General features: G+C 39.5%; 1 protein-coding gene across 1 annotated transcript in view; it reads right to left on the bottom strand.

Moving 5' to 3' along the window:
- NBEA (neurobeachin) overlaps positions 1–25,401 on the bottom strand; it is a 387,749-nt gene that overhangs the window by 45,583 nt on the left and 316,765 nt on the right. The window contains exons 43-44 of the mRNA XM_048492774.1: positions 25,209–25,361; positions 12,673–12,840 (exon numbers count right to left, since the gene is read on the bottom strand). Coding sequence (XP_048348731.1) covers positions 12,673–12,840; positions 25,209–25,361 — 321 coding nt within the window. The remainder of the gene's footprint in view (positions 1–12,672; positions 12,841–25,208; positions 25,362–25,401) is intronic.

The following is a 25,401-nucleotide window of genomic DNA, read 5'->3' as shown; positions in this document are numbered from 1 at the left end:
CAAGTCAACCAAAAGATGGGAAGGTACATTCTGCCCAAGTTGAATATTCCAACTTACCTTCAGCAGCCACCCTACACACAGCATATTACAACAATTCACTCTGAAGGTTACTAAAGTCTTGGAAAGTGAATGAGATTTTGAAAAGTATGTAAATAAAAGCCACTAGATTCCTCAAGTCCATGGTCCCAAAAGCAAACAAAATTGCCACACTGACAATGTGTAAGGCAGTCTTATCATACGTATTATAAGACTTGAGAAAAATCTTTAAAAAACCTTTAAAGTGAACTTTCCTTTATTTTAAAAAGAAACACAAAGTTATTGCAAGGAATTTAGATCAGTGCATAATATAACATTACAAACCCGAAATGCATTGTAGATACTGGCTTTAAAAGGGCATTAGAGGATTGTTATCAATATGTTGAAAGCAGTTAAAATGATCAACTTTGCTTTTTCTAACAGAAATGGTTAATTGCCTAGCAATTTTCATTATAATAAACTGACAACTGCAAAACATTGTAGAATAATAGGTAATTTATGCTGAGGTAGTGAGTGTAATCTAAATAAAATCTGTGCTAATAGAATAAAAAGGGGTTCAGTAATTTCGTTCCTTTTCCCTAGAGCAAAATATTACTTTACAATGAATAGTAAAATGTTTGCTACAAATTTCTGAGAATTAAAAAACACCACCTGTAAACAGAATGCAATAAAGAATAAAATGCATAGTTTTTGAAAAAAGGTTGTGCCTACTTCATACTTTGAAGCAGCAGATGGTGAAAAGGCAATAACTAGCAGTAATATTTACGGGTCTTTCTGACTACTAAAATAATTCAAAACAATATTCTTTTGTAGCCCCGGGTAGATATATAAGATAATTATACTATACACATTAAAACATAATATATCAATTAAAATATGGTGCCATATTTTGAACTGATGAATCTATGTATTATGGGTGAAACTTTGTAGGGACTTGGCAAAAGTTTATAACATTATGAATGGTGCAAATGGATTTGATAGAAATAATATTTTGCCTTCTTTTGTAGATATTTATTACCAGCATGGTAAATATAAATTTTAAATAAATACACAGGCCCTTCTTTGTGCTGTTTGTGATTAGTATGTTCCTTTAATGTATTGCCAAAGGCTTTCATGGCCAGAGTCAACTGGCTGTGCCACCCACAGAAACACATCTTGTTGTGACATGCCTCTGAAGATGCCAGACATATGAGCAAAAACTACCAGACCATGGCCACACTGCCCAGAAAACCCACAACAGCCACGTTCTTTCGATCCTGATTCCCCATTAAATTATCACATTACAGCTGTAGAGTGGGAACTACATTTTGCAGCTCTCTTTTCAGTTGCTGTGCAAGGAGATGTTCTGCTACAGTTGCAGTCAAATTACCAGATTAGCTTCCAGTTTCAACTACCGATTCAGAAAAATTAATTGCCAGGTTAAAAATTAACAAAGCTCTGGCAGGTGATGATATTCCTGCAGAAATATGAATGGTTTTTAATGGGTGATTCCTTTACTTGCCCATGTATTCACTTTAATAAATTCTTCAGGAATAATGCCGATTACTCAGTGAAAATTTAATGATACTCCTATTTATAGAAGAGGTTCAAAGGATAACCCCAGTAATTGTAAACCCATAAATCTGTTGTTCATTATAGCAAAATTTATGTATTATATTTACGAGGGTGAATCTCTATCAATAGTAAATTGAGAGCAATCCGGAAAGCTTACTTGTACATAAATATGCTAAAGGCCATGGCAGTATCCTAAGTGGCTTTCATTCTTGTCCAGGCTGCATTTAACAAGATATTATATGAAAATCTGTGGTTTAAATTCCAAAGGACAACAATAGATTCTAGACTATTATTTTCAACTATATCATCATACAACAATGCAAGTAAACTGCAATTATTTTGTTTGCCTTACTCCTGACCTTTAGTGTGTAAAAGTGTTTGGCAGGGATATACGCTGGTTCCTCTGCTATTTCATCTGCATTTAAATAACACAATCCAATTTTCAAGCAGAGAATTTACATGCTCCTAATCTGGGTACTGAAAGAATTTCAACATTATTACATGTAGATAATATGATAGTTACTTTATCAACAAAGGAGGGTTAAAGAGAGCACATATTATTTAGGTATTGTTATATAATTCAAATTACTATAAGTATGGATAAAATAATCTCATTTGAAACCATATATCACCAACTTATTAACTGGACAATAGGATTAATTGGACAATAGAAAATTTTAAGACTGAACAAGTTCAGTCCAGGGATAATTTTTGATGACAGTGTCAGAAATTGCATGTGGAATCAATAATGGCAAATGCCAAATGGGAAAATAAAGCAATTTTAAACATGCTTAAATTAGAATCTTACATTAGAAACAGGTTAAATATTGCTTATTAATCTTTAAATTTAGCCTTTAAATTTAGAATTCAACCTTATTAATGATCAGAATAAATTTCTGTTTGATCCAGTGATCTTCACACTCAAACTTGGCTTAAACTTGGTTTTCCCTTTTCTTTCTAAAATCTATAGGGCAAAGTAAAGCTATGATCAATTAAGGATAACAATTACCAAGAAATGCCAGCTAAAAGCCTGTGTTTCCATCTTATGCAACTTGGCTCCAACAATTCCACATCAATGTGGACATTATTTATCAATAGTTCAAGATACTGCTGGACAGATTTACTATTTTACCACCTGCATCAATGACAGGAAGATATATATTCCAACTAATTGTAAATTTTGTATTTGCCCTGATAATTTGATTGAATTCCAGGCTAATGTATTGTTTCATCGTAGATTTTACACTCAAGTATGACTGCAATTACTGGAGCCCGTTTTGGTTGATAAAAACTGGTTTGAAGCAGAAGACTATTAAAATTGTATTGGCTGGGGTTGACCAAAGAATGTGGCTGGAGTCAGAAAACTGTGATTGGACATTTCATGATCCAGAATGGAGAAAACATCCCTGACTGACATCTAAGGAAGAATGGCAGATATGCATTTCTTCCACGGATTAGTTTTAGACTTCAGTTGAACTGATGCATCCCAATCCTATCCATTTTTACTCAGGAGTATGTCCTACTGAATTCCATGTAGCTTACCTCAAGTGCTTAGAACTCAAGACCTAATTTTTCAAATTCTTTATCAATATCCATAAATGCTTTCTATAGAAACTAGAGGGTAGGAAAGCAGTTTGGCAACAGAACTTTTAAGTGATCAGTACAGAGAATACACTTCAACTAATGATCTGGTGGGATACATTTTGATAAACCTGTTGGATGAATTAAACAGATAATGAAAGAAGCAAAAAAACACCCCAACAACTAATAACAAATTAAAAAAAATAATATGGGAATCCAAAGAAGTGGATTACACCAATTAATAAATATATTAGACGATTTATTCATGCAATTATTTTACTGCTATATGTGTGTGTGTGTGTGTGTGTGTATGCTATAGATGTGTATATAGCTTGATATACATAAGCTTTGAGAATTGATACAGTAGGCTAGCATCCAGTCTATTTTGTTAAAATTTATCTGTCTTGTTGGGTCTTGACAGCGCTATCATGTCAATCCCTCAGTAGCAGCACAGAGCTTTTCCAGCAAGGCGAAGAAAAAGTAAAGCCTATGCTTCCTGTGGGCATATTTCAGTATTTTAGATCCTAAGGGATGATTTGTTATTCCTGTCAGATCAATGAAAGAGATAAGAAAGAAAACAAAGCCTAAAAACTAAAATCCAAAAATGAGAGCAATGCCACAAAAAAAAAACAAGGCCCAAAACATATAATGCCACTTAAATGATTTCAACTGCTATTCGTCTATTCATTTTTTTTTCAGTTGGTCATGTGTGTTGTCAGTCAGGTTAACCAGATCGTCTGACAGAGAGCTATTTATAACAAGTAACTGAGAGCATAATTCACTAAAAAGTTATTTAGCACAGGGCCTATGGAAACAAATGCAAACTGTTTAAGGGCATGATCATTATAGCAAGGCTTGCGCAGAAGAAATTCTCCATCATTTATGCCGTGAATAAATAATTCTTAGGCCTTGAGTTTATGCAAACTTGTGCTCTGGCTTGAAACAACTGAAGAGCTTTTTGTTTTGTTTTGTTATGCTGAGTCTGCAACAAACCAAGAATTGAAACTGTATGCCATAGATTTGAATACCTACAACTAACAGTGTAATTCTAAACAGAATTACACTTTTCCAACGCAGGTAGGATACAACTCTGCTTTGGGCTGCCCTATGAATACAGTTTAAAAAACAGACCAGGAGTCATATACAAAAGAGCAATTGTCAAATATAATCCTTCTCTAGCTTTTAAAAACTTTACTAAGTATGATCAGACTGCATTTAGCAAACATAGATGAAGGTCTTGCAAATATTTGAAAGATGAACAAGTAAATAAAATAAAAGTGTACTTGAAATATAACCTTGTAAGCATATACAAAGTCTGTTTTCAATGTGGAATCTGACAAATTTAATTACATTTGGGAAATCAAACCAACCCCTGCCATTTAACCATTTTAATCTTTAGTTGCACCAGAGTGATAAACTATTATTGACATCACTGTGTTAAATTATTTTAGTGTAAACTAATGTCATACCTTGTGGGATTTTTCCTAGAAAAAATGTGAGCAGTGTGGGAATAGGTGTATTTTTTCTAAAAGTGACCTTTTTTTGGTTTAAAAATTGGCCACAACAGTAAAACTTTACAGAAAAAATTAACCAGACCACCAGACAGAAAAGCCTCCATCCTCTGCAGGACTCTCCATATTATTGGAACATGCCTAGAAATTTCACCTATGCATTAAAAATTTAAAATGGCACCAGATAAATATGACAATGTCTAGCCTAGGTCTGTTTCTGTATGGGAACTGCATAGAACTTGTGCAGGAGAATGAAGTAATGTAAATGGTTACCTTGTAAAAGCTGACCAGATTTAGGATGTCTGTAGTAAATATAACAAAGGGGGGAAAACCAACATAAAAACATTGGGGACTGGGTGGAAATGTTTTAGATGTCTTTGTTCTTTGTTCTGTGAATTAGCATTCTTAACACAAGACATCTAAAGGCAGCTGAACCAGTCCATGAGAACAGGTTTGGATTATGATGTACACCAACAGCACAAGACAATTTCCAAATAACATCTAATGTCCAATATAACTGCTGTTTACATATTAAAAAGAGATACAGGCTTTGTACCAAGGATGTTCTGTCATGTTTCTCCACAGAAGAAGGCTGTCATGGTAAAGTTCATTATCAATTACTGCTTTACAAGAGCAAGACGAGTTAAGCTGTCATAATTTTCTCAGCTAGAGATCCTGTGCTGTCAAAGAATGTCAATTTTTAATCTGACATAAGGAAGAAAATTATCTGTTATTCTGACCTCTAATTTCTTGACATTTTAATGCCATAATTGCTGTGGTTAGTGCTGCAACCATGATTCCACCTGTCAAGGAAGAATGAATCAATATCCTTGAGCTGTTCATTAAATTTGCAGCTTTTACTTTATGAAATTTCTCTAGGGTTTTTTTTTAAGGAAATCAGGGCTGTATAAGCATACCTGCAAATATCATATTCTGAAACTACAGATAGTAAAATTTCTATTTTGCTTTCATGCGTGACAATAGTTGAGTTTTCCCACCCTGTGCACTACTGGATTGTACCACGAATAAAGTTCTGACATATGCAGAATGAATAAAACGATCCCAGCGATAAAGAAGCAATTCTGTTTGCAACAAAGGCAGTGCTTCTTCTAATGCTTAACTAGGCATTCAGATCTCCTGAATATACATGGCTGTCCACCAGTTTCAATTCATTTTGCGCCAGAATGCACACACAAGTACATTCTCTCCACTGAAACGCATAGGAAGCCTTTCAAAGTCTCCCAGAATATATTGGATAATTTTTAAAAAGACAATCTGCCCCATCAGTTCTTGGAACACATTACTATCATATCTGGAATATTTTGTATAAAAATAAAATATCTATGTGGTACATATGTGCAGTATTCTCATTGATAGTACTAAATTTGTAAGCTACCTTGTGCAATCCTTGTGCTAATAAGTATCGTAAATACGTAAATAAATTTGTGTTATGAAGCTCTATTCTGACTAGTTAATTGTCACCCTGACTAGTTAATATACACAAATTAGGTATTATAGTTATTCTCTGTCTCCACAGCAAGGCAACAGCTATGCAGCTGTCATCTCCTAGTGCTGTATTCAGGGGCCAGCAAGAACATAATGTATGTGCCATCCACAAGAATGCTTGCCAGGTCAGATAGGTTACTAGTAACATCAGGAGTGGTCTTTAACTTGAGTCTAGTCTTGGTCCACCTACAGTGGCACTCAATTTGTTTCTGAGCCCAATCCAAAATGATGCTGAACTTTAAAGCCCTATATAGTTTGGAACTCTTACACCTTATACCTTAAGGACCGTCTACTCCTGTACAAACCTATCTGATTACTGTGGTCATTCTCTGAATCCATGCTTCCAGTATCCTTGTTCTGTCCTTGCTGGACAAATAGCAGCTCGAGAGTGGCTTGTCTTCTTGATAAGGAATTCTTTTCTATTATTTGGAATTCTTTTCTATTATTTGTTTGATTGCTTCTATCACTGTTTTCCATCAAGGTGAAGGTTTTTTTTGTACTGCCCGATGCCTCCATTCTGCCTTGTGTTTTCATTTTCTGTTATTTTTAGTATATCAATTTAACTCAGTTTTAGCTGGTTTTTATTTTACTGGTTTTGTGATGTATTTTAACTCTTAAAATGACATATTTTTAGGAATTTTAATTGGTGTATTTTATTATGCTGTTATAATTGTTAGCTGCCCTGTTGGACCTGATCAGGTAGAAAGGCAGAATATAAATGTTGTAAATAAAATTTACAGTGCCTCTTTACTCAGAATCCTACTTAGATCTATTCAGTGAGGTTTATTCCTAGGACAGAATCCTCAGGATTGCACTGTTAGATGTACAGAAAGGCATAAAGATGGATAGATGGACTATGAACTATATCCCAAAATGAACAGTCATTTGTTCTTCTTTACTTCATTTAGTGTGCGATCCAGATCCTGGAGGCATTTGGGGATAGCACCACTGCTGTGCCACCCTGCCACTTCCAGAGGGCTTTCAGGCTGCATAGGTAGGCAAAAGAAACAAAAAGCCTCTCTGGCTGCTGGAAAGCCTTCCATAGGGGAAAACGGAGTTTGTCCTCCCTGGCACTGGCATTCCTAGGGCAAAAGTCTGGTGGGTGCTAATGCTGGCTCTGGTTCTAGACACCCACATTTGCACCAGCCTACAAGTTAGGCCAACGCAACTGTGGAAGTGGAAGCTGGATGCAAGTTGGGTGCCATGGAGCTCTGCAGTGCCTGCCTCCGCATTTGCCTTCCCAGCCAGCGTAAGTGCCATTTACGCCAGCCAGAAAGCCCAAACCACTCCTATGGTCATTCAGCCCCCCCCCATCTGGATTGGGCTGCCCAATGTATATCCTGCCCTACCCAAGCCTGAGGCTCAGTTCAGGGCAGCTTACACACAGTCAATATACTACAATAAAATTCAGCTTAATATAACTCATAATCCATCTCTTAACAAATAATTAAAACATAAAACTTTGGCTCAATTTCACTCTCTAATGGGGATAGCAAATTTAATAAAGCCTAACTGACCTTGTATACATATATGACATAATTTCTTTTGGCTAATATTGTACCACAAACAAGTGGAAAAATAACTTGTGGAGTTATCAAAGAACACATCATGGGAAATGCAGATTTATACCAGTGATAGCAGCAATACTAATAATGATTGTCTTTCCTTAGTGGTACTATGATGTCAAAACCCATTGTCAAAATTATCCAAAGAAACACCATTGGACCTTGTCAGTTTCCTTGTCCTAGGAAATGACAAAACTCAGAGATGAATGCCAGCTGAGTCAAAGGGAAATTTAAAAACAGACATGCATGCATATATTACAAACACAAATATCTGTATTTGTGTTTGCTGCTATGCTTATTTGAAACATAATCAGGGGCTATGCTTATTTGAAATTTTTACCATGGCCCTTCGAAAAAAGCAAGCTATTCTTCATCTGAACCACAGCTTGCTTCTTTGGCAGTGAGACCTACTTCACTGAAAATGTCAAATAAATTTCCAGCTGTACACAAGGTTCTCCCCTATGGCTGCGGATACTTTCTTCCCAGTGTAGCCACATACTATAAACAATAATAAATTTGTGAACTGTTTTATGTGTAACACTGATATAGAGGTGTAAGCAGATATTGTGCCAGGATTGTCATGTTTCCTTTCAACTGTAATATCAAGCATTAAATTTTATTTGATTTTCTGCACCTTAAATTTTTAAAAAAATTATTGCCTGTAAAAGGTATTTTTATCATACTTTTTTTGCGCAGAGAGAGAGAGATTTTGGATTTTCCTATTTACAATATTTTGGCTTCAGATGGCCATAATGATGCCTAAACAAGCTAATTCACGTATGCAAGGAAACAGGTTAAAATATTACATGAAAATAAGAGACCAACAATTCTCTCTACATCTCTTCGAAATATTCTATGTAACTAGCTATGCTTCTGCGCAGGGCAGGGGTTCCTAGCACTGGATGCATAAAACCATACAAACAGTACAACCTTTCTAAACATTAACACAGCTTAAAACATATATTTTCAGAGACTGCCGTCTATCAGTTTTCAGCTCCTGAAGTTTAAGAGAAAAAATGCCAAAAGTATTACACTTTTGACAATGTATAAATTATTGCTTGTTTTGCATACAACAGATGGCAAATGTCATGGGGAATGGAAGCCTGTTTGTGTGTGTGTGTGTGGGGGGGGGCTTTGGAACAGCAACACTCGTCTAGCAGCTGTTGCATCTTCACACTTTTCATCCAAATTGAATCATTTTCCAGAATGCTTTAATACTGGTAAAAGTAATCTTTTAACAATTATTTTACTAAGAATAGCTGACAAGACTAGGAATAGCACGTGGAAAAATAATCTGCATAGTGTATAAATTTATTGGGGGGGGGGAAGGGGAGAACATTATATAAAGTAACGCTCAAATGCTAACATGAAAGAATTTCCCTTTTATTTTGGGATTCCTGTTTGGCTGTTTTGTTGTTTGAACTTTTAATAGGGGCAACAAAAGTTCATGAATATGCAAAAGTTTATGAATATATCACACTTCATATATTGTTATAATGTGGAGAGAGTGCATTCCTTAGTCCCTTACAAAATATACCTAAGAGTGTTTTCAATGTGTAGCTTAGACTGGAAACTGGGATCCTCAGGGCTGAGGCCAAGATCTGTATATTCTCAATCTGTAAAGGGCTAACAGGCTACCTCAATCCCCAAGGCCTATTTCCACTAACTCTCCTGGACATGGGGCTGCTATGCATCCTTCAAAAGATGGGAACATCTCCCCAAACCATTTTAAATCAATGGCTTCAGCGGGCAAGAGTGTTTGTTAAACAGAGAATCTCTGATATGGAGCAACAAACAGACTTAGCGATCTCACCCGGGTACCTGTCTCCGGACAACTTAAGATACAAAGTAGTTCCGGCAGCTTACCTATATTTTCTGGAAGTCAGCAGTATGAGGAGAGTGTTCGCTCTAGCTAGAAGTAACTTCCTCTGTTTTGGACAGAAGATATAAGAAAATCTCGTATGAGAAGAGGCTTTGTGCCTGTCCCTTTAAGGAAATTGACACAATTGAATATATGTTTTTCAAATGTCCTTTTTAACAAAAATTTCATAATGAAACTATAGGCCCTCTGATATGCAGGTTGCCTGGCATAGCAAGTGTAAACTGGACTATCTGGCCCTTTCCGCACGAGTGGAATACAGCGCCCTAGGGACGGCAAAAACGCCGTCCCTGGGGAGCTGTTTGCACAGCTGGCACTGCCAAATCACTGCAGCACCGGCCGCACCGCCCCAAAGTGGCGTGAAGGCACCGCTTCTAAACCCCGCTCATGGAGTGAGGTTTTTTAAAAGTGGCGCCTTCGTGCTGGTGCAAACCGCACCGGCAGGAGGGCGGCACTTTTGGCCCCTGTGCTGTGCAACAGGAACTTACCTTGCCTTCTGTGTGCAGCTCGGGACGGCTGCAAAGACACGCCCACGCTGTCTTCTGACCTCTGGTGGTCGGAGGGCAGCGTGGGCGTGTCTTTGCAGCCATCCCGAGCCGCACACAGAAGGCAAGGTAAGTTTCTGTCGCACAGCAGAAGCGGCTCCACCCCTCAGGCAGCAGCAGCGTCGGGACTGGCCGCACAGATTTGTGCGAGCAGTTCCCACCGCTCCACCAGCTTACTTTAAGCCAGTGGAGAGCCGCTGCCTTGGCCATGCGGAAACAGCCTCTGCTTCTGGGGAGAAACCACTGAATTACATTCATTGCGGCCTGGTTCTGTTAACCTCTTTGTAAATATAGGAAAAGTTGGGAGGCAGCTGGACTCTAGGGAGTGGTGATCTATTTCTGGTAAACTTAGAGGTTCTCCCAAAAATACTTCCCCAAAAGGGAGGGAATGTTATAAGTTTTTTAAATGATTTTAAATTTAGAAAGGATTTTTTTGCATGCATAGCTTTTAGTTTGACTCTGTTTAATGCTGCGCTGGCTCTGTATGCTGCCGACTTTTTTGATAAAAGTTATTTTATCACTGTTCTGCTTTGGCTTTGTATAATGCTACTATGGCTATGCATAATGTTGGATTCCGTGACAACTGTAATTTCATTACTATTCCTACTTTGTACGCTGTTCTGGTCGTTGACCGGTAAAATAAATATTCTTTTCTATTCTATTGTTATAATGAGAACTTATCCAGGTTCCACAAAGAACTGATCTTGGCTGTTGTGACAAAACAGAACAGGTTTCTGTACCTATAAAACAGGGTTGCCAGGTATCCGACTATGGAGGATGATCTCTTGCTGACAATCCTCTCTTCCTACTGCTGCTTGGGTTTTCCACAGAAGTGATGTCACACTGATGTGATGTCTGTGTTCCCGCCCATGTCTTCTCCCCAATCTCCTGCCACGTGCCAGCCATCGGCTGGCAATCTGATACAACATGGAGCCTAGAGATCATAACTGAAACAACTCCAGCAGCTATCTTTACCAAAACACCACAGCTTCTTCTTCCCAGATCCTACCAGGAGGCAGATAGCCTTTCCTCCAACAGTAACACTTCCTTAATTGCATCATCCACTGTACCACATATACATGATGTACATGCCTGTATACATACACAAAAACACAAAAGTGCAAGAAATCAAAGGGGAATAACAGTTCAGAAATTCTCCAATAGTAATGCTGAACTGTGGGGTAGATAAGTAGTTTCTAGCAAACCCAATCGAGAATGCAGAAGTTTAGCGCTTACAGCACCATTGGTCAGGTTGCTCAGGTTCAAAATCAAGTCAGCTGCAACCTGGTATGGGAACTTTTATTAACAAGACAGCAACGCCTCCCTCTCTTACAGACTTGCCAACTGTTGCTCCTGACGGGTGGATGAGGCCCACCCTGGCCTCTGGCCTCTCCAAGCCAGCAGAAGAGCAAGTGGGCAAGTGAGCTAAGGAGGTCTTCCTCACCCCCATTCTTGCCAGATCACCCAAAGCTCTCAGAGTACGCAGAGTACTCCATTCTCTACATTCTCTACAGCCTTGCTTTTTTTGTTAAAGGTAGCTGGTTGGGGGAATGGGATTCCCCTTGTGAGTTTTGTGGGCTCCCAGTTGTGTAGTACTGATGCTGAGAACCTGAAAAGTCACAGCCTTTGTTCTGCCAGCAGAGAGCTTTTTTTCTGTTGACTGAGGGAGCAATTTTCTTGATTCACCTTCCTTACTGTAGCCCCTGTACATCCCTTGTGATTCCCTTGACATTCACCATCCCAGGAGGTCACAGAGGGCTGATGAAATAAGGACATGGTGGCAAATTCAGTGGTATCTAATCCAAGCCCATGGAATGCAGAAGACTCTCACCATGCTTGTGGATGGTCCTCTTTCACTGCCTTAGTGAAAGCCATTTGACCATGAACTTTAGCGTTCTTTGGGATAATTATACATACACAGAAAAAAAGCCTAGCTCTTCTAATTGATTTTTAATTATGTGATTGTCCACCTATGTTGCACATTTTAATCTTACATACTGATGAAATAAAATATATGAGGGAATAAAACATAGGTCAAGGTCCAGATAATTATTCCAGCACGCCTAAAGAGGTTTGCACACTTTCAGCGCACATTTCTCAGGGTTTTTTTTCCCTGTGGCAGTACAGATCTATATTACAAATTATTTTGCAGCTCTTCTCGGTGTCATAAGTGGCATGCCGTGAGGCAATAAGGGTTGGTGTTTCAAGAAAAACAAATTCAAAACCCCTGCTGGCCATAAAGAAACATTTCCATCTCGATTGGGATCTTGGTCAATACTGTATTGCACATAGATTTAAAAAAAACAAAGTAAACGAATCCTATTGACCAAATGCCTGTTTTGCATCTATGTGTCTTGGCAGAGTTTCCCGTTGTTGTGAAAAGTAACAAAAGGTACAGTGGTGGGAATAGACACGAAGGCTGCGTAATTAAGAGTTATAATATTTACATTTTGTAACACATTCTTTCTTTCTTAGAAATACTAGAGAACACCTACCTCCCTGAGCACCGGATCAGTGATACTGTCAAGGTTAACTGAACCTTCATATGTCAGGTAGTGGAATACATTAAGAGCCCGCACGGCTTCTGGTCCTCGTTGCTTGTAGCCAAATATAAGGTCAATCCACTGGTGAAGCTGACAGGACACAAACTCGCTCTCCAGAGCCTAGAAATGCAATTGAGAGTCATGAAATAAAATTTCTCTCTTAGATTTCCATGTTGATATTTTCAGCACTTCTTTTATTTTTTGTTTTTTAGCAGAGAACATTTTTCTGGAGTCTTATAATATGAATTATGACTTTTACGACCCACCAAATGTACTTAGGAAAATCTTTACAAAGAAGCCTTGTTCTATTTTATCTTCAGATAATGCAATCGTGACTAATTATCAATCTGAAAATGTCATAATATTGCTACTATTCGATAGCCACAAGGTTTCTGCCTATTCTACCTGATGCACATTCAAAAATGAAAGAAAGGGGATTTAGAATTATGAAACAACTCCACAGATGGGGGAAGACACAATATTTTTTCTGAATGATGCAATCCTATGCAGAGTTACTTCAGGTTAACCTCATTAAAATCAATGGGGCAAAAATGGAATTACTTCACATAGGATTACACTGTAATAATCCACTGAGAACAGCAGCCTTGGAACAATATTCCTCTTTTTAGGACCGCACTGTCAATTTACTTATTTCTTTGACTGATTTCTATCTTGTATATCTTTAAGAATAAAATAAAGGCTAAACAAATTGCTAAGGGACGTGGCTTCTTACCTTCCCAACCCATGTAGTCCCTTAAAAGCAGACATGGATATGTTACAGCTGCGCATGTAATTTATATCAGAATATTTGTACAAAACAATACATTGAATACTATAGAACTGAATTAATTTTAAACCCATCATTTAGGACAATTATGTAAGATTGCTCATTTTTATTAAGTAAGGAATTTATATTTGGCCTCTCAGAGGATCAGACAAGTAAAAATAATACAACAACTCTAACAATGTAAAAAATCAGTATTAAAAAGAAGCCATCAGCATTAAAAAAAAAGCACAAAACAATAATTGAGCAGCCTAAAAAGTATTTACCAAACTGACCTCAAGCTAAAAGCAGACCATAAAATCAATAGAAAAGATGCAATCCTTTTTGTTCAAGGATCACATTTTTTTAAAAAAAAAATGAATTGTGCCATGCTAAACTTAAAGGAAGGGATTCAGATTGGTTGCATATGTAAAGAAAACACTGCTTTATTATACAGACAATCTTTAAACTTTTATATAGAATTTTAAGCAGCTGCACCAATATTATCTAGTTATGAATATCGCAACAGAGAAGTCTAGGTGGATAGTTCAGAGCCAAGATTTTGAACTCTTTGTTTTATTCCTGTCTCAGCCTTTTTGATCAATATTTCAAGCATTTTATTAACTGTTCTATACACAGAACACAAACCCACTGCAGCTTCAGATTGGAATTATTTAGAATGCAAGAATAAAATTGTCTTAGGTTTAGATTTGTAAAAAAAAATGCAGCTCTGAATGTGTCAAAAATCTGGCAAGTTTTGAAGATAATACTACCAGTGAAAGGAGATTCTTAACACGTATAACAAAATTACAATCAGATCAATTTTCTAAAGCATTAAAATAGTTTTCTAGAACAAACAAAGCAAATATTAGACCGAACAATTATATTTAACTACTGGAATCTAGCTTCTGCCTCTTGGCCTCCATGTTGTGTACAACTGTCATTAATTTTGTTCAGGTCTATTCCTCTCCATCCTTTAACAGATTCTATTGTCATTTATTTGAAGCATGTATAAACAAATGTCAATTTGGTTGTGGTGGGTTTTCCGGGCTGTGTGGCCGTGGTCTGGTAGATCTTGTTCCTAACATTTCGCCTGCATCTGCGGCTGGCATCTTCAGAGGTGTATCACAGAGAGAAGTCTGCTACACACTGTGTCTAGTGACAAAAGAATGTTTGGTGGGGTATATATTGTCCATGTCCCAGGGTGAGGAACCAATCAATAAGTGTTTGGGTGGAACTTGCTATGCAAAGGTGTGGTTGAGTGCATTATATTGCGGGTGGCGTTATCAATCCATTCACATTTGTAGTTGCATTTGCATTCCCTGCAGCAGCAGCAGTATTGGTGAATGCAAATCCTGTGTCTGGGTGCAGTTCATTGTCCATGAACTTAGCATGCCTTGACCTTTAATTCTGGTGTTTTTAAGTACTGGTAGTCAAGTTTTGTTAATTCTCAGAGTCTCTTCTACCGGACCACAGGGCAGATAACCCACAACAATCAGTTGAATCTGGCTGTGAAAGCCTTTGACATACAAATGTCAATTTGTTTGTAACTGCTCTACACTTTCTTCTGCTTTTTACATTTTAAAAGAAGTGTGACTGAGGCTGTTTCCACATGGGCAGATAACAGCATCCCAGGGACGCTAAAAACTGCACCCCTGGGGAGGAGTTCGCATGGCCGGTGCTGCTGCATCGCAGCAGTGCCGTCCTCTCAGCCCTCAACCAGCGCAAAGGCGCTGCTTTCAAACCCCACTCAGGGAGCGAGGTTTTTGCAAAGTAGCGTCTTCCCGCTGGTGCAGTGCGAACAGCATCGGTGGGAAGACGCTGTTTTCCCTGTCCCCTCCACTCACCTCTTCTGGCAGCGTCACTCTGGAGGGCTGGAGGGACACGTCCATGCTGCCCTCCGACCCCTGGAGGTCTGAGGGTAGCGTGGGCGTGTCCATCCAGCTCTCCAGAGCGACGCTGCCAAAAGAGGTGAGTGAAAGGGACCGAAGGAGAGATGGCTCCGTGTGGAGCCATCTCTCCTGCTGGGGAGGAAATTGGGGCTGCTCGCACGCTACGGTGCGAACAGCCTCCGAGCCTCCACCGGCGTCCGTTTCCGCGCGTGTGTAGAAAGGGCCATTGTTTTGCTTACTGCATTGTGCCACCCTTGAAGACAACATGGATAATACAATAGGTCAGAATTTGGCAGTGGTTTATTGTCAGGAGCTGGCCAATGGAAAAACATCTCACCAATTTAAAAATAATTACATTGGCTGTCAGTTTAGTTAAATTAAATTCAATGTGCTGATTATTATGTTTACAGTAATGACGGTAACAAAAATGGATTAGTTTAATTATTTGATAATATCCAAATGAATATTTTTGTTTTGAATTTTGATATCCTTGCAATCAACAACCCCTAAATTATATTCTTGCAGCATAAATTTCACATCCCATGCCCTCTGAAGATTAGTTGCAATGAGCCTGGCACTGAAGACTTAGAAATGGATCACAGAACTCTGGAAATGGAGGGATCCTTTGCAGTGAACTTCATATACTGCTGAGGGCAAACTGAATTGTAAATTGTCTTTCACTTTTGAATTATGCTTCAGCTAGCATTTGACAGCTTGGAAACATCAGTCTTCTGACAATAATAAAATAAAATCATATCTTATCATCATATATGCTAATACCCAACTGTGGCCCCAACCTGCAGACATCTGTATCTGTGGATTCGGGCCATGTTAAAGGAAGGGAGATGTTTCTCCAGTCAATTCCCCAAGTTTGCACAGAAATCTTAAGAAATTTTTCCAAAAAGAAGGGTGCTTAAAAGGGGAAGAGGACCATGAATCTTCTCCTCCCCACAGACAGGAAAGGGGAGTGTTAGGGAGGGTGTATCACACACTTGAGGCTGTGTGAACAGAAGATTCCTTACCCACTTGACTGCCACTAATAGCATCACCTAAACTGCCCTCCCCAATTCTCCCCTCTACTGCTGAGTGCTAAGATTGAGGCAACAGCACTGGAGATGGGCAAGAAGGAGTGAGAGAGTTTACTTGGGAGCAAGCTCAGTGGAGAAAAACAAGTCCAACTCCTTGGGAAGCATGCATAGAAAAGGCAGCTTTAATATTTTCCATGTGTAGCATTAGGAACATCAAGCCTGAGGATGGTGGGTGTATATTTGCAAAACATTGTTGTCAAACAGCTTTGGGGAAGGGCATAACTGGTAGCAAGAACAGTGACAGATGCCTATGGGATTATTTTGCAATGGGTGAAAAAGTGTCAAACCAAGCTGATTTCACCATGGAGAAGCATGTTCGTAGGACTTTAAATAAGAATGCCATTCTGCACTTGCTGAGAGGCATATTTCTCAAGCAGCCCCAGCAGAACTACAGGAACTCCTCCCATCTTTGTTGCTGCTGCTTCTCTGCAGGTCTCTGCTTACATTTTCTAATTCTCAGTGCTGCTGCCTCTATCTTTTAATGACACAAACTAAGCCTGGAATGTCTACCAATAGCGATGCTGCTAGCCCTGCCATAGCCCACAGCCCCCACCCCACTATTGGCAACCCTGCCAGGCCCACTGAAAGTGAAGGAAACAGGCAAGTTGTCTGCCTCATTCACAGAAAACACATTTGTTTCAGGGGGGATTTTACCCCCAAATAGAATTTTTAATAGTCTCAGATATTCCTGCAAACCTGGAAGGTCTTTTATCTGTTTTATGTCTGTTTAATGTCAGTGTGGCCCCAATCCACAGATTTAAGTATCTGCACATTAGGTCACACTTGAGTATTAAAATGTAAGATGAGAACAGTATGTTAACAACAAAAAGATATTGTCTGAATCAGTGGCATAATTCATATTGTAATGCACAGTGTGTGCTTTACTGATGGAAATATGAATATAGTTAATTTTGACCTATGAAAGAACACATCTTCAAATAACAGAATGCCTTATTGTACAGGTTACACTCCAGTATTTTCCACTACAGTTTCTTGGCTCAATTTGGCATGCTCGGCTTCTAGGCTGAATGTGTTCTATTTCTGGCTCCCAGGACCAGCACAGGTCTATTGGGATCAAAAAGCTCAGTAAGACAACGAAGTCACATCTGTGGAAATCCTCCCCTCCCCATTTTTTTTTTGTAAAGTGGAAGATTATGATTGATGAACCCAGCATTAGGGTAATGTTAGCAGGGACACTTACAGCTTCTGTCCTCTGTGACATCACTGAGGTCAGACCCTAATCATGTTAGCATTGAACACAATGCTTTATTAATGTTTCATGGGTATGTCAGTAGTAATCAGTCTAGCTAGCTATGGATAAATTAAAGTAGGCCAACAACCACTGATGTATAAACTGAATGCTCTTAAAATCTACTGAAACATCTCCAAACAGTTACCTGATTTAATCACTTCCCCAGGCTTTCTAATTAGACCAATTTCCGAAGGAATTTTTGTTCAATAATAAGTTACATTTCTCTCAGAGCGAGCATTTCTAAAATGCAAAAATACCCACCCATCTATTTAGTTGACAGCAATATGTCAAATACCTGGTTTATCCTAAATTAGATAGGAGTCCATTTATCATGCAGTGACTAAAGTGTTTCTGCTATATAAAAACGCCCATGAATGTATAAACAGGTTGCAGGTAAAAGATTTATTATGTCCTAGGATACACATCATTGATTTATGGGGAGATGTACTGAGTCAGTAACTTCAGCACTTGCTATTCCTCATACACAGTCTCAAAAATCACAAAAAAAATCCCTATGAAGGCTCTAGGCTTCTGATCACGGTTTCACCACTAGATCCAAGTGGAATCAGGTTGTAACTGCACTGGAGTTACAGCAGGGGACTTCAGTAAAATACAGTAAAAAATTTCAGAATGGTGCAACATCTTTTCAGCTTTAATGGTTTAATGAGGGTCAATTGTGTTATTTTTATGAAAAAGTAATATCCGGAACACCACTAGAAAAGTGATACAATCACAATAGCTATTATTGCTTGTAACAATAATAACCATTTTTCTTGTCTAGTTGGTGTGAATACTTTTGGTCATAGTATTTTAAGCCAGTTAAAGTATTATACGCTAATGTGAACATACCCAAAACATCCAAAGGGAAAATAATGGTCTTGTGACTTTTGATGTCTATTGTTTTAAATCGTAGACTCCATGAATTCAAACTGAATTGTGGAATTTTTAAATAGCAGAGCCAAATGCGTGACATTAGGATCATAGTAGGTGGGCAGCAGTCAGTCTAATAAAGTTGTCTGTTCGAATAACAGTGAATTGAATAACAGTAAACAGAGCCCCTCTCTGTTGCCCTATGTGTCATCGGCTTATGTGAAAATCTGCCAGTCCCCTCCCGGGGTTTTACCGCATGTCATCCACCTAATTTATTAATTATGGAAGGTTATTGCTGCTACTGTTTTTATTGTATTTATTGTTTTAATTGGGATTATTTGATTGTTTTAGTTGCAATGTATTGTGTCTGGTTGCCTGTATACCGCCCTGAGCCCTTCGGGGGTAGGGTGGTCTAATAAATCGAATAAATTAATAACAACAACAACAACTGGTGGCAGAGGCTTACTGCAAGTACAGCAAACAGCGGAAGAGGAGAAGTATGCACTGGCCAATTATGTGAAGGAAAGTCAAGAACAGGCATTGATTGAAGTGAAGAACAGACATTTGCTGAAGACCCAGAAAACCAAACAAGAATACAGAAAAAATGTGATCAAAATGAGGACTGAAAGCTGGCACAACAAAGCACTGCATGGCCAATTCCTGGAGAAAATCAAGGACAAGATGCACAACGAAAAGACCTGGCTGTAGTTAACAACTGGTACTCTGAAAAAGAAAACTGAATCTCTGATTTTAGCTGCTCAAGAGCAAGCCATTAGAACAAACTCGATCAAGGCCAAAATCGAAAAATCCTCGGACGATGCAAAATGCAGATTTTGCAAAGAAGCTGATGAAACTGTAGATCATGTCCTCAGCTGCTGCACAAAGATTGCCCAGACTGAGTACAAACAGAGACACAACTCAGTGGCCAAGATGATCCATTGGAATTTATGCAAGAATTACAACATAAGAACAGCTAAGAACTGGTGGGAACATTGTCCAGAGAAAGTAATGGAAAATGAGAAGATCAAGATCCTGTGGGACTTTCGAATCCAAATGGACAAAGTTGAAACACAATATACGAGACATCACCGTGATCAAGGACAAGAAAGTGACCCTCATCGACATAGCAGTCCCTGGTGACAGCAGGGTCATTGAAAAAGAACACGAGAAGGTCACTAGATACCACGATTTGAAAATCGAGCTTCAGCGTCTGTGGCACAAACCAGCTGAGGTTGTCCCAGTGGTAACCGGCATGCTGGGCTCCATCCCGAAAACACTAGGGCAGCACTTGAAACATCTTCGAATTGACAAAATTAACATTGGTCAAATTCAGAAGGCAGCCCTGCTGGGATCTGCACGAATATTACGCCGATACATTACAACTTCCTAGGCCTCTGGGTGAGGCTCGAATTGTAATGAAGGCCAACAACCAGCTAAAGATCTAGCAGCTGTGAAATCTACAATAATAATAATAATAATATTTCAACCCAAATAGCACTCATTTTGTAAAATCGTTAATGTAACTAACCTGACTGCAAGAATTTTTCACATTTGACGGAGCGAGGGGCAGAGCGAGGGGAACTTGCACCTAGGGCATGTGTGTGCCCTGTGCTCTGCCCTGCCCTGCCATGCCTGCCCTGCCATGCCCCCACAGGGGCATATGCCCAGTGCATCATGCACCCTTCATCCCACCCCTTGGCACTACACCACTGTTTGACAATCACTGGAAAAATTTGTATCTGAAAGTTAGTCTGGCATCTTTGAGCTGCAGGTCACAAAATCTCATAATGAAATAAATGCTCATCTTCAAGGTACCAATGAACTTTTATTGTATTTTGTTATGACAGACTAACACTACATTCAGTTTCCAAGACAACAAAGTAAGTGGCTGGGAGTTAGTGGTAGATATGCACCCGACAAGGATGCCATCAAACCAAACCAGTTTACTGATGTGCCCGCCAAATTATGCTGTTTGGTATTTCTTTGGAATGTTGTTTCCATTTTCCACCAAGCACTATACTATCTCAGTGGCTATGGAGGGGCTTTTGAATTATATACAGCACAAGTTGACTTCTATTTTGTTTTCTGTTAGGGAGAGACAAGATTTTTTTGGTACCCAGGTGTAGGCAGGCAGGTCTTTGCAGCCTGGGCTTCATCCCATACATCATCAACAGGCAGTTCTTATAGGGCTGTGGTTTTCAATGTGGTGCGTGTGGCTCCCACTGTGCCCTCCAACATGTTTCCTGGTGTCCATCAAGTCTTTTGGGAAATTGGGTGGGGTCAGGAATGGCTTTTTCCAAGCAAGGCTTCTGATTGGCTTTGCAGATTTTTTTAAAAAAGTTGGATTGGAAGTAGCTGTCACCAAACAAAGTTCTTCATTATGTGACTGAAGGTAAGTGCAGCCGCACTTTTGTGGCTGGCTTCTCCTCCTGTGGTGGCCATTTTTCTGGCAGTCATTTGGGGGCTATATCCACAGGCTCAAAAAGATTTGAGGCACCTGCTATACGGGATAACAGAGGCATACATCTAATACATTGTCCCTGAACCATATCTGCCCTCTTTACATGCTACTAGACACCTGAGAATCATTCCCAGAACCCCAGGAACAACAGCAGTTGTAAGCCAGTTGGACATCATCCTGAGATGGTGAAGTGCTTACTTGGCAATACCATGCCTCCCATCTAACTTCAGAACATGAGATTCTGACATACATGGTTCCAGGATCACATCATGTATGGGAAAAGACTGTGTCATGTACTACTGTCAAACTTCTCCGTTATCTAAACCTAATTAAATGCCTAATATGATAGTTTTAGTGACTTTATGGACAACTCTTTTACAGCTTAGTAAACAAGTTATTGAAACTAGTCCAGCTCTAAATTAATTTTTCTTTGCTGGACAGTTCCCTGGTCTTGCTTGCTTGCCTCTCCGCTCTTGTGATAGCAAGTAGGTGGGGTTACAGATTGGGGTTGCATAGGTAATGGCAAAGCTTCTTTACATGACAGACAATACACTTGGTATTTGGATGGGGGACGAAGAGGAACAGAGCTTTTTAACCTCCAACAGTGACTGCACACCAAACCAGTCAGGAAATAAGAAATAATCGATGAAGATGGATCATATCATCTCTCTATGAGGAGCTGGAGATCTCTCAGTGTCTTCAGTTACATACAACTACAGCCATGATTTTTCACCAGTGCAATTTACCTTCTTCCTCCCCTGTCCAGCTACTATAAGACGCGGCCGCCATTGCTCCCCAGGGAAGGGAAAGCACTTCCCCAGCCATGCTAGTTGCCCACCCAAGGGTAAGTGGTTCGGCTTCATTCCCAGCCCTGAACATGCACGAGGGCCGGGACTCGTCTCGCAGTCGTGTCCCACTATCGCGAGATGTGACCATGACATCATCAGTGAGGGCCTAGCCAGGCACTTATAAAAGGAGGCGCCTCCATGCCCAGGCCCTCACTCTTACCTGGAGCTTGTCGCAACAGGCCACCCACCCAGTCCCTCTTTTCTGGAATTGTTAATGCATGCTTTATTGTCATAGCTTGTCAGGTTATGCACGGGGGTGGGGGGGGGGCTATCTGTTTAGTAGGGAAGGCTGTGTGCTGACCCTGTTGGTTTCCTCCTTAGGAGGTCAGGGGTGGAGCAAGTCAGTGCCGGGAATGCCTAACGGGGGCTAAAAAGGCTTGTGCTCCTAGCAGCGAATTGGGGGAAGAACTAGACAGGGGCTGCCTGCCCAACTGGAATTTTGCCCCCTAGATTCAGCTGCTGTAGTCATTTCCTCCAGCAGGCGAGCTGGAGGAATCTGGTTGCACTGGGGGACAGCCCTTGGGCTGCCCAGTAGCTTGGATCACCTCTTCCATGCTGCACCTTCTGCTTTCTGCGCTTCCATGTCAATAAATTCCAGGCTATGGCTAAATTATTTTACCCACTAAATGGTTGTTGTATACGTTATTGGGGCAGTGCGGATGGATACCTTCATCGAGGGACAATCCCCATTAGAGAAAAAAGGACACTCCCCACTTCACAAAAGCAAGTGGTGTTCTATTTTTTAATAAAACAAGAACACACAGACAAGAAAAGATGTTATGCCTTACACAGCTTCATGCATTTTCCTCTTAACTAGCCTCTGATACTGTCTGGAAGTAAGTTGACCTGAAAGATTACACACGCCTTCCAGAGATACAATAGTGCAGCCCACACAAAAAATATATACAACTTTCACCAGCAAACCTTGATTGGAAACAGAACACTGTAAGAGGTCATAAAAGCTAAAATAATTCAAAGGGAAGTGCTCACCAAATGAATGAATAAAAAAGTAATCTTTTAAACCACCAAGGTACTTTTCCTACAGCAGAAACACAATGGAAGTGCAGCTATAGCAGATTAAAGGAGCAGGCAAACATGAAAATGCTCTTGTCACATATGAGAGCTCTTTTCTACCTCACATAAAATGCTCAACTCTTTAAAAATTAAAAAGCAAAAAACCCCACTCCAGTTGCAATTTGCAACACAAGCTAAATTGCTCAGTATCTGGCCATACTCAGCTACAGAAATATATTATCATAACCTGTATTAGATTGTCAGTGTAAATTCACCACCTATAAATACAGTATTGATTACTGCATTATAACCACCACCATCCCAATCCAAATATCATAAAGAGCTGAAACCAAAATCAGTGATACTTACAGGAATGTTAGTTATAAAAGCTACTCATTTAGGACATTAAGTATGCCTTACGGAGCAATGGCCCTGACCTGGATAGCCCCAGCCTAACCTGATCTCATCCAATCTCAGAAGCTAAGCAGGGTGGACCCTGGTTATTGTTTGCATGCGAATGCCAGGATCACGATGTGGAAGCAGGCAATGGTAAACCATCTGTTAGGCTCTTGCCTTAGGGTCACCATCAGTCAACTGTGAGTTGACAGCACTGTCACACACGTGCGTGCAATGGAGAGAGGGATGAGGTCCTGCCCTGCAGACCAAGATGTTCCTCAGAAGCAAAGTTCATCTTATAGTCTTGGGCAAGGGGTTATCAGTCTGATACGATACTCTACTATCCAGAGACAGTAGCAGTGCTTCCAAAGTTGGTGTAAAGTGATTTTGGCATCTAGAATCATGCAAAACCCTTCTGAGCATGTATAGGGAAAGTGAGAAAGACACACCCTGCTTCTCAGCCCCCTCTCTCTTGTTCTAATACAGGAGGTATTGCTGTTAGTCAAAAACATGGTGCCTGCCTGACAAGATGCCTACGTTTCTGCCTGGTAGAGAGCTTGTGTCTTGAAAGCAACCATTAACATGTAATATTTATATGAAATCTAGCATTGACATAAAAGTTACTTAACGAGGCACTTTCTTTTAAAAAGATAACGGGCGTTAAGGATTGCCCTGCTGGATAAATTGTGAGGAGTCTCTCTTATGCTGATTTATGCAGAGACAAAGCAGTTCTGAAATGTGGGAAATGCACCTTAATGAGCATATCTAAATATTCTTATCAAATACTAATACCCACAAATTCTGAAGTAATGAATATTTACCAAATGCTTCCAATCACTCCACTTTGCCACTTTTGCAATATGACATTATATTTAGAAAGTGGAAAAGGAGCTACACCTATTTTCCATTCACACCTAGATAGTCTGGCTGAACTGGTTGCTTTAAATTTGAAAAGCAGCAAAGATGAAATTCAGTAACCATGCTAGTTAGCAGCATACCATCTTGGAGAACAGTAACGAGAAAAAAAAACTATATCCCAAGAATAGTAAATTAACTATAGGCATTTTGTCAGGCGGGCACCATGTTTTTGACTAGCAGAAATACCTCCTGTATCTGAACTGCTTTCCCTACAAGATATTTTCACTCCTGTATGCTTTTTATGTTTCTGGAAATTCTTTACCATTTTGGTGGACTGGGCATTTAACATTATGGCTGGTGCAAAATAGTCTCTGGGCAGACTGAAAATGTTCCCCTAAAGATTGTCCAAACCTTAATTTTTTGTACCTGTTCAGTTTGTTTTTGTTTTTCTCTTTGGACTTCAGATATCACATTGTGTATGATGATGATGGTGTTATAATGCCAAACAGACCACTGGACCACTGTAACATGCCATAAAGCCAATCCAGAGAGAGCACATGCCAGCCCTCTGGATGGGATTTGCGTTGAACACACGTTGCAGAAATAAGCAGAGCAGAACTGCCATTGTAATCAATGCTACCAATCCAGCATGCATAATGGTATGGATGTTTCGTCTCCATCACTTGCATTGGACTTTTCATTGCACCGATGAACTCTTCACAACTACTGAGATCAATTGGTGGCAGGTCTTATTCAGTTGACTTCTATCCCACAACTTACTGTATTAATACCCCTGTCTTTCTATTGATTTACATGAGGCACTCAGTAAAATATCATCCAGGCGCTGATCATTATAAATGAAAATCCAATACAAATCTACTGAACAATAACTCTGTAGAGTGCTGTCCAAATGCAACTAACCACCATTCCTACACTTTTTGTTCTATACATTTAAAGCCTAACCTTACAGAGATGAAAAGCTAGTGATAAATTAACTGATGAAATCACTGAAATTGTTACTCAAGCTTAACTACAGTGCCTCTTACCATCCTGTTGATCCGTACGAAGTCTTCAGGTTTCTTTGCCCAAGGGGGAAGCTCAACATCATTCACAACAACTTCATCTTCTCGGATTCCTAGACTGTATCCATTACTGTTGACAAACATTTCTGGTAGGTAGTAGAACTCTGGAATTAATTCCTGTGGTAGAAGAAGCAGATTTTATTAGTAAACATATTGC

The sequence above is a fragment of the Sphaerodactylus townsendi genome, linkage group LG04 (genome assembly GCF_021028975.2).
Source record: "Sphaerodactylus townsendi isolate TG3544 linkage group LG04, MPM_Stown_v2.3, whole genome shotgun sequence".
NCBI lineage: Eukaryota > Metazoa > Chordata > Lepidosauria > Squamata > Sphaerodactylidae > Sphaerodactylus > Sphaerodactylus townsendi.
This window is presented reverse-complemented; position numbering and strand designations above follow the sequence as displayed.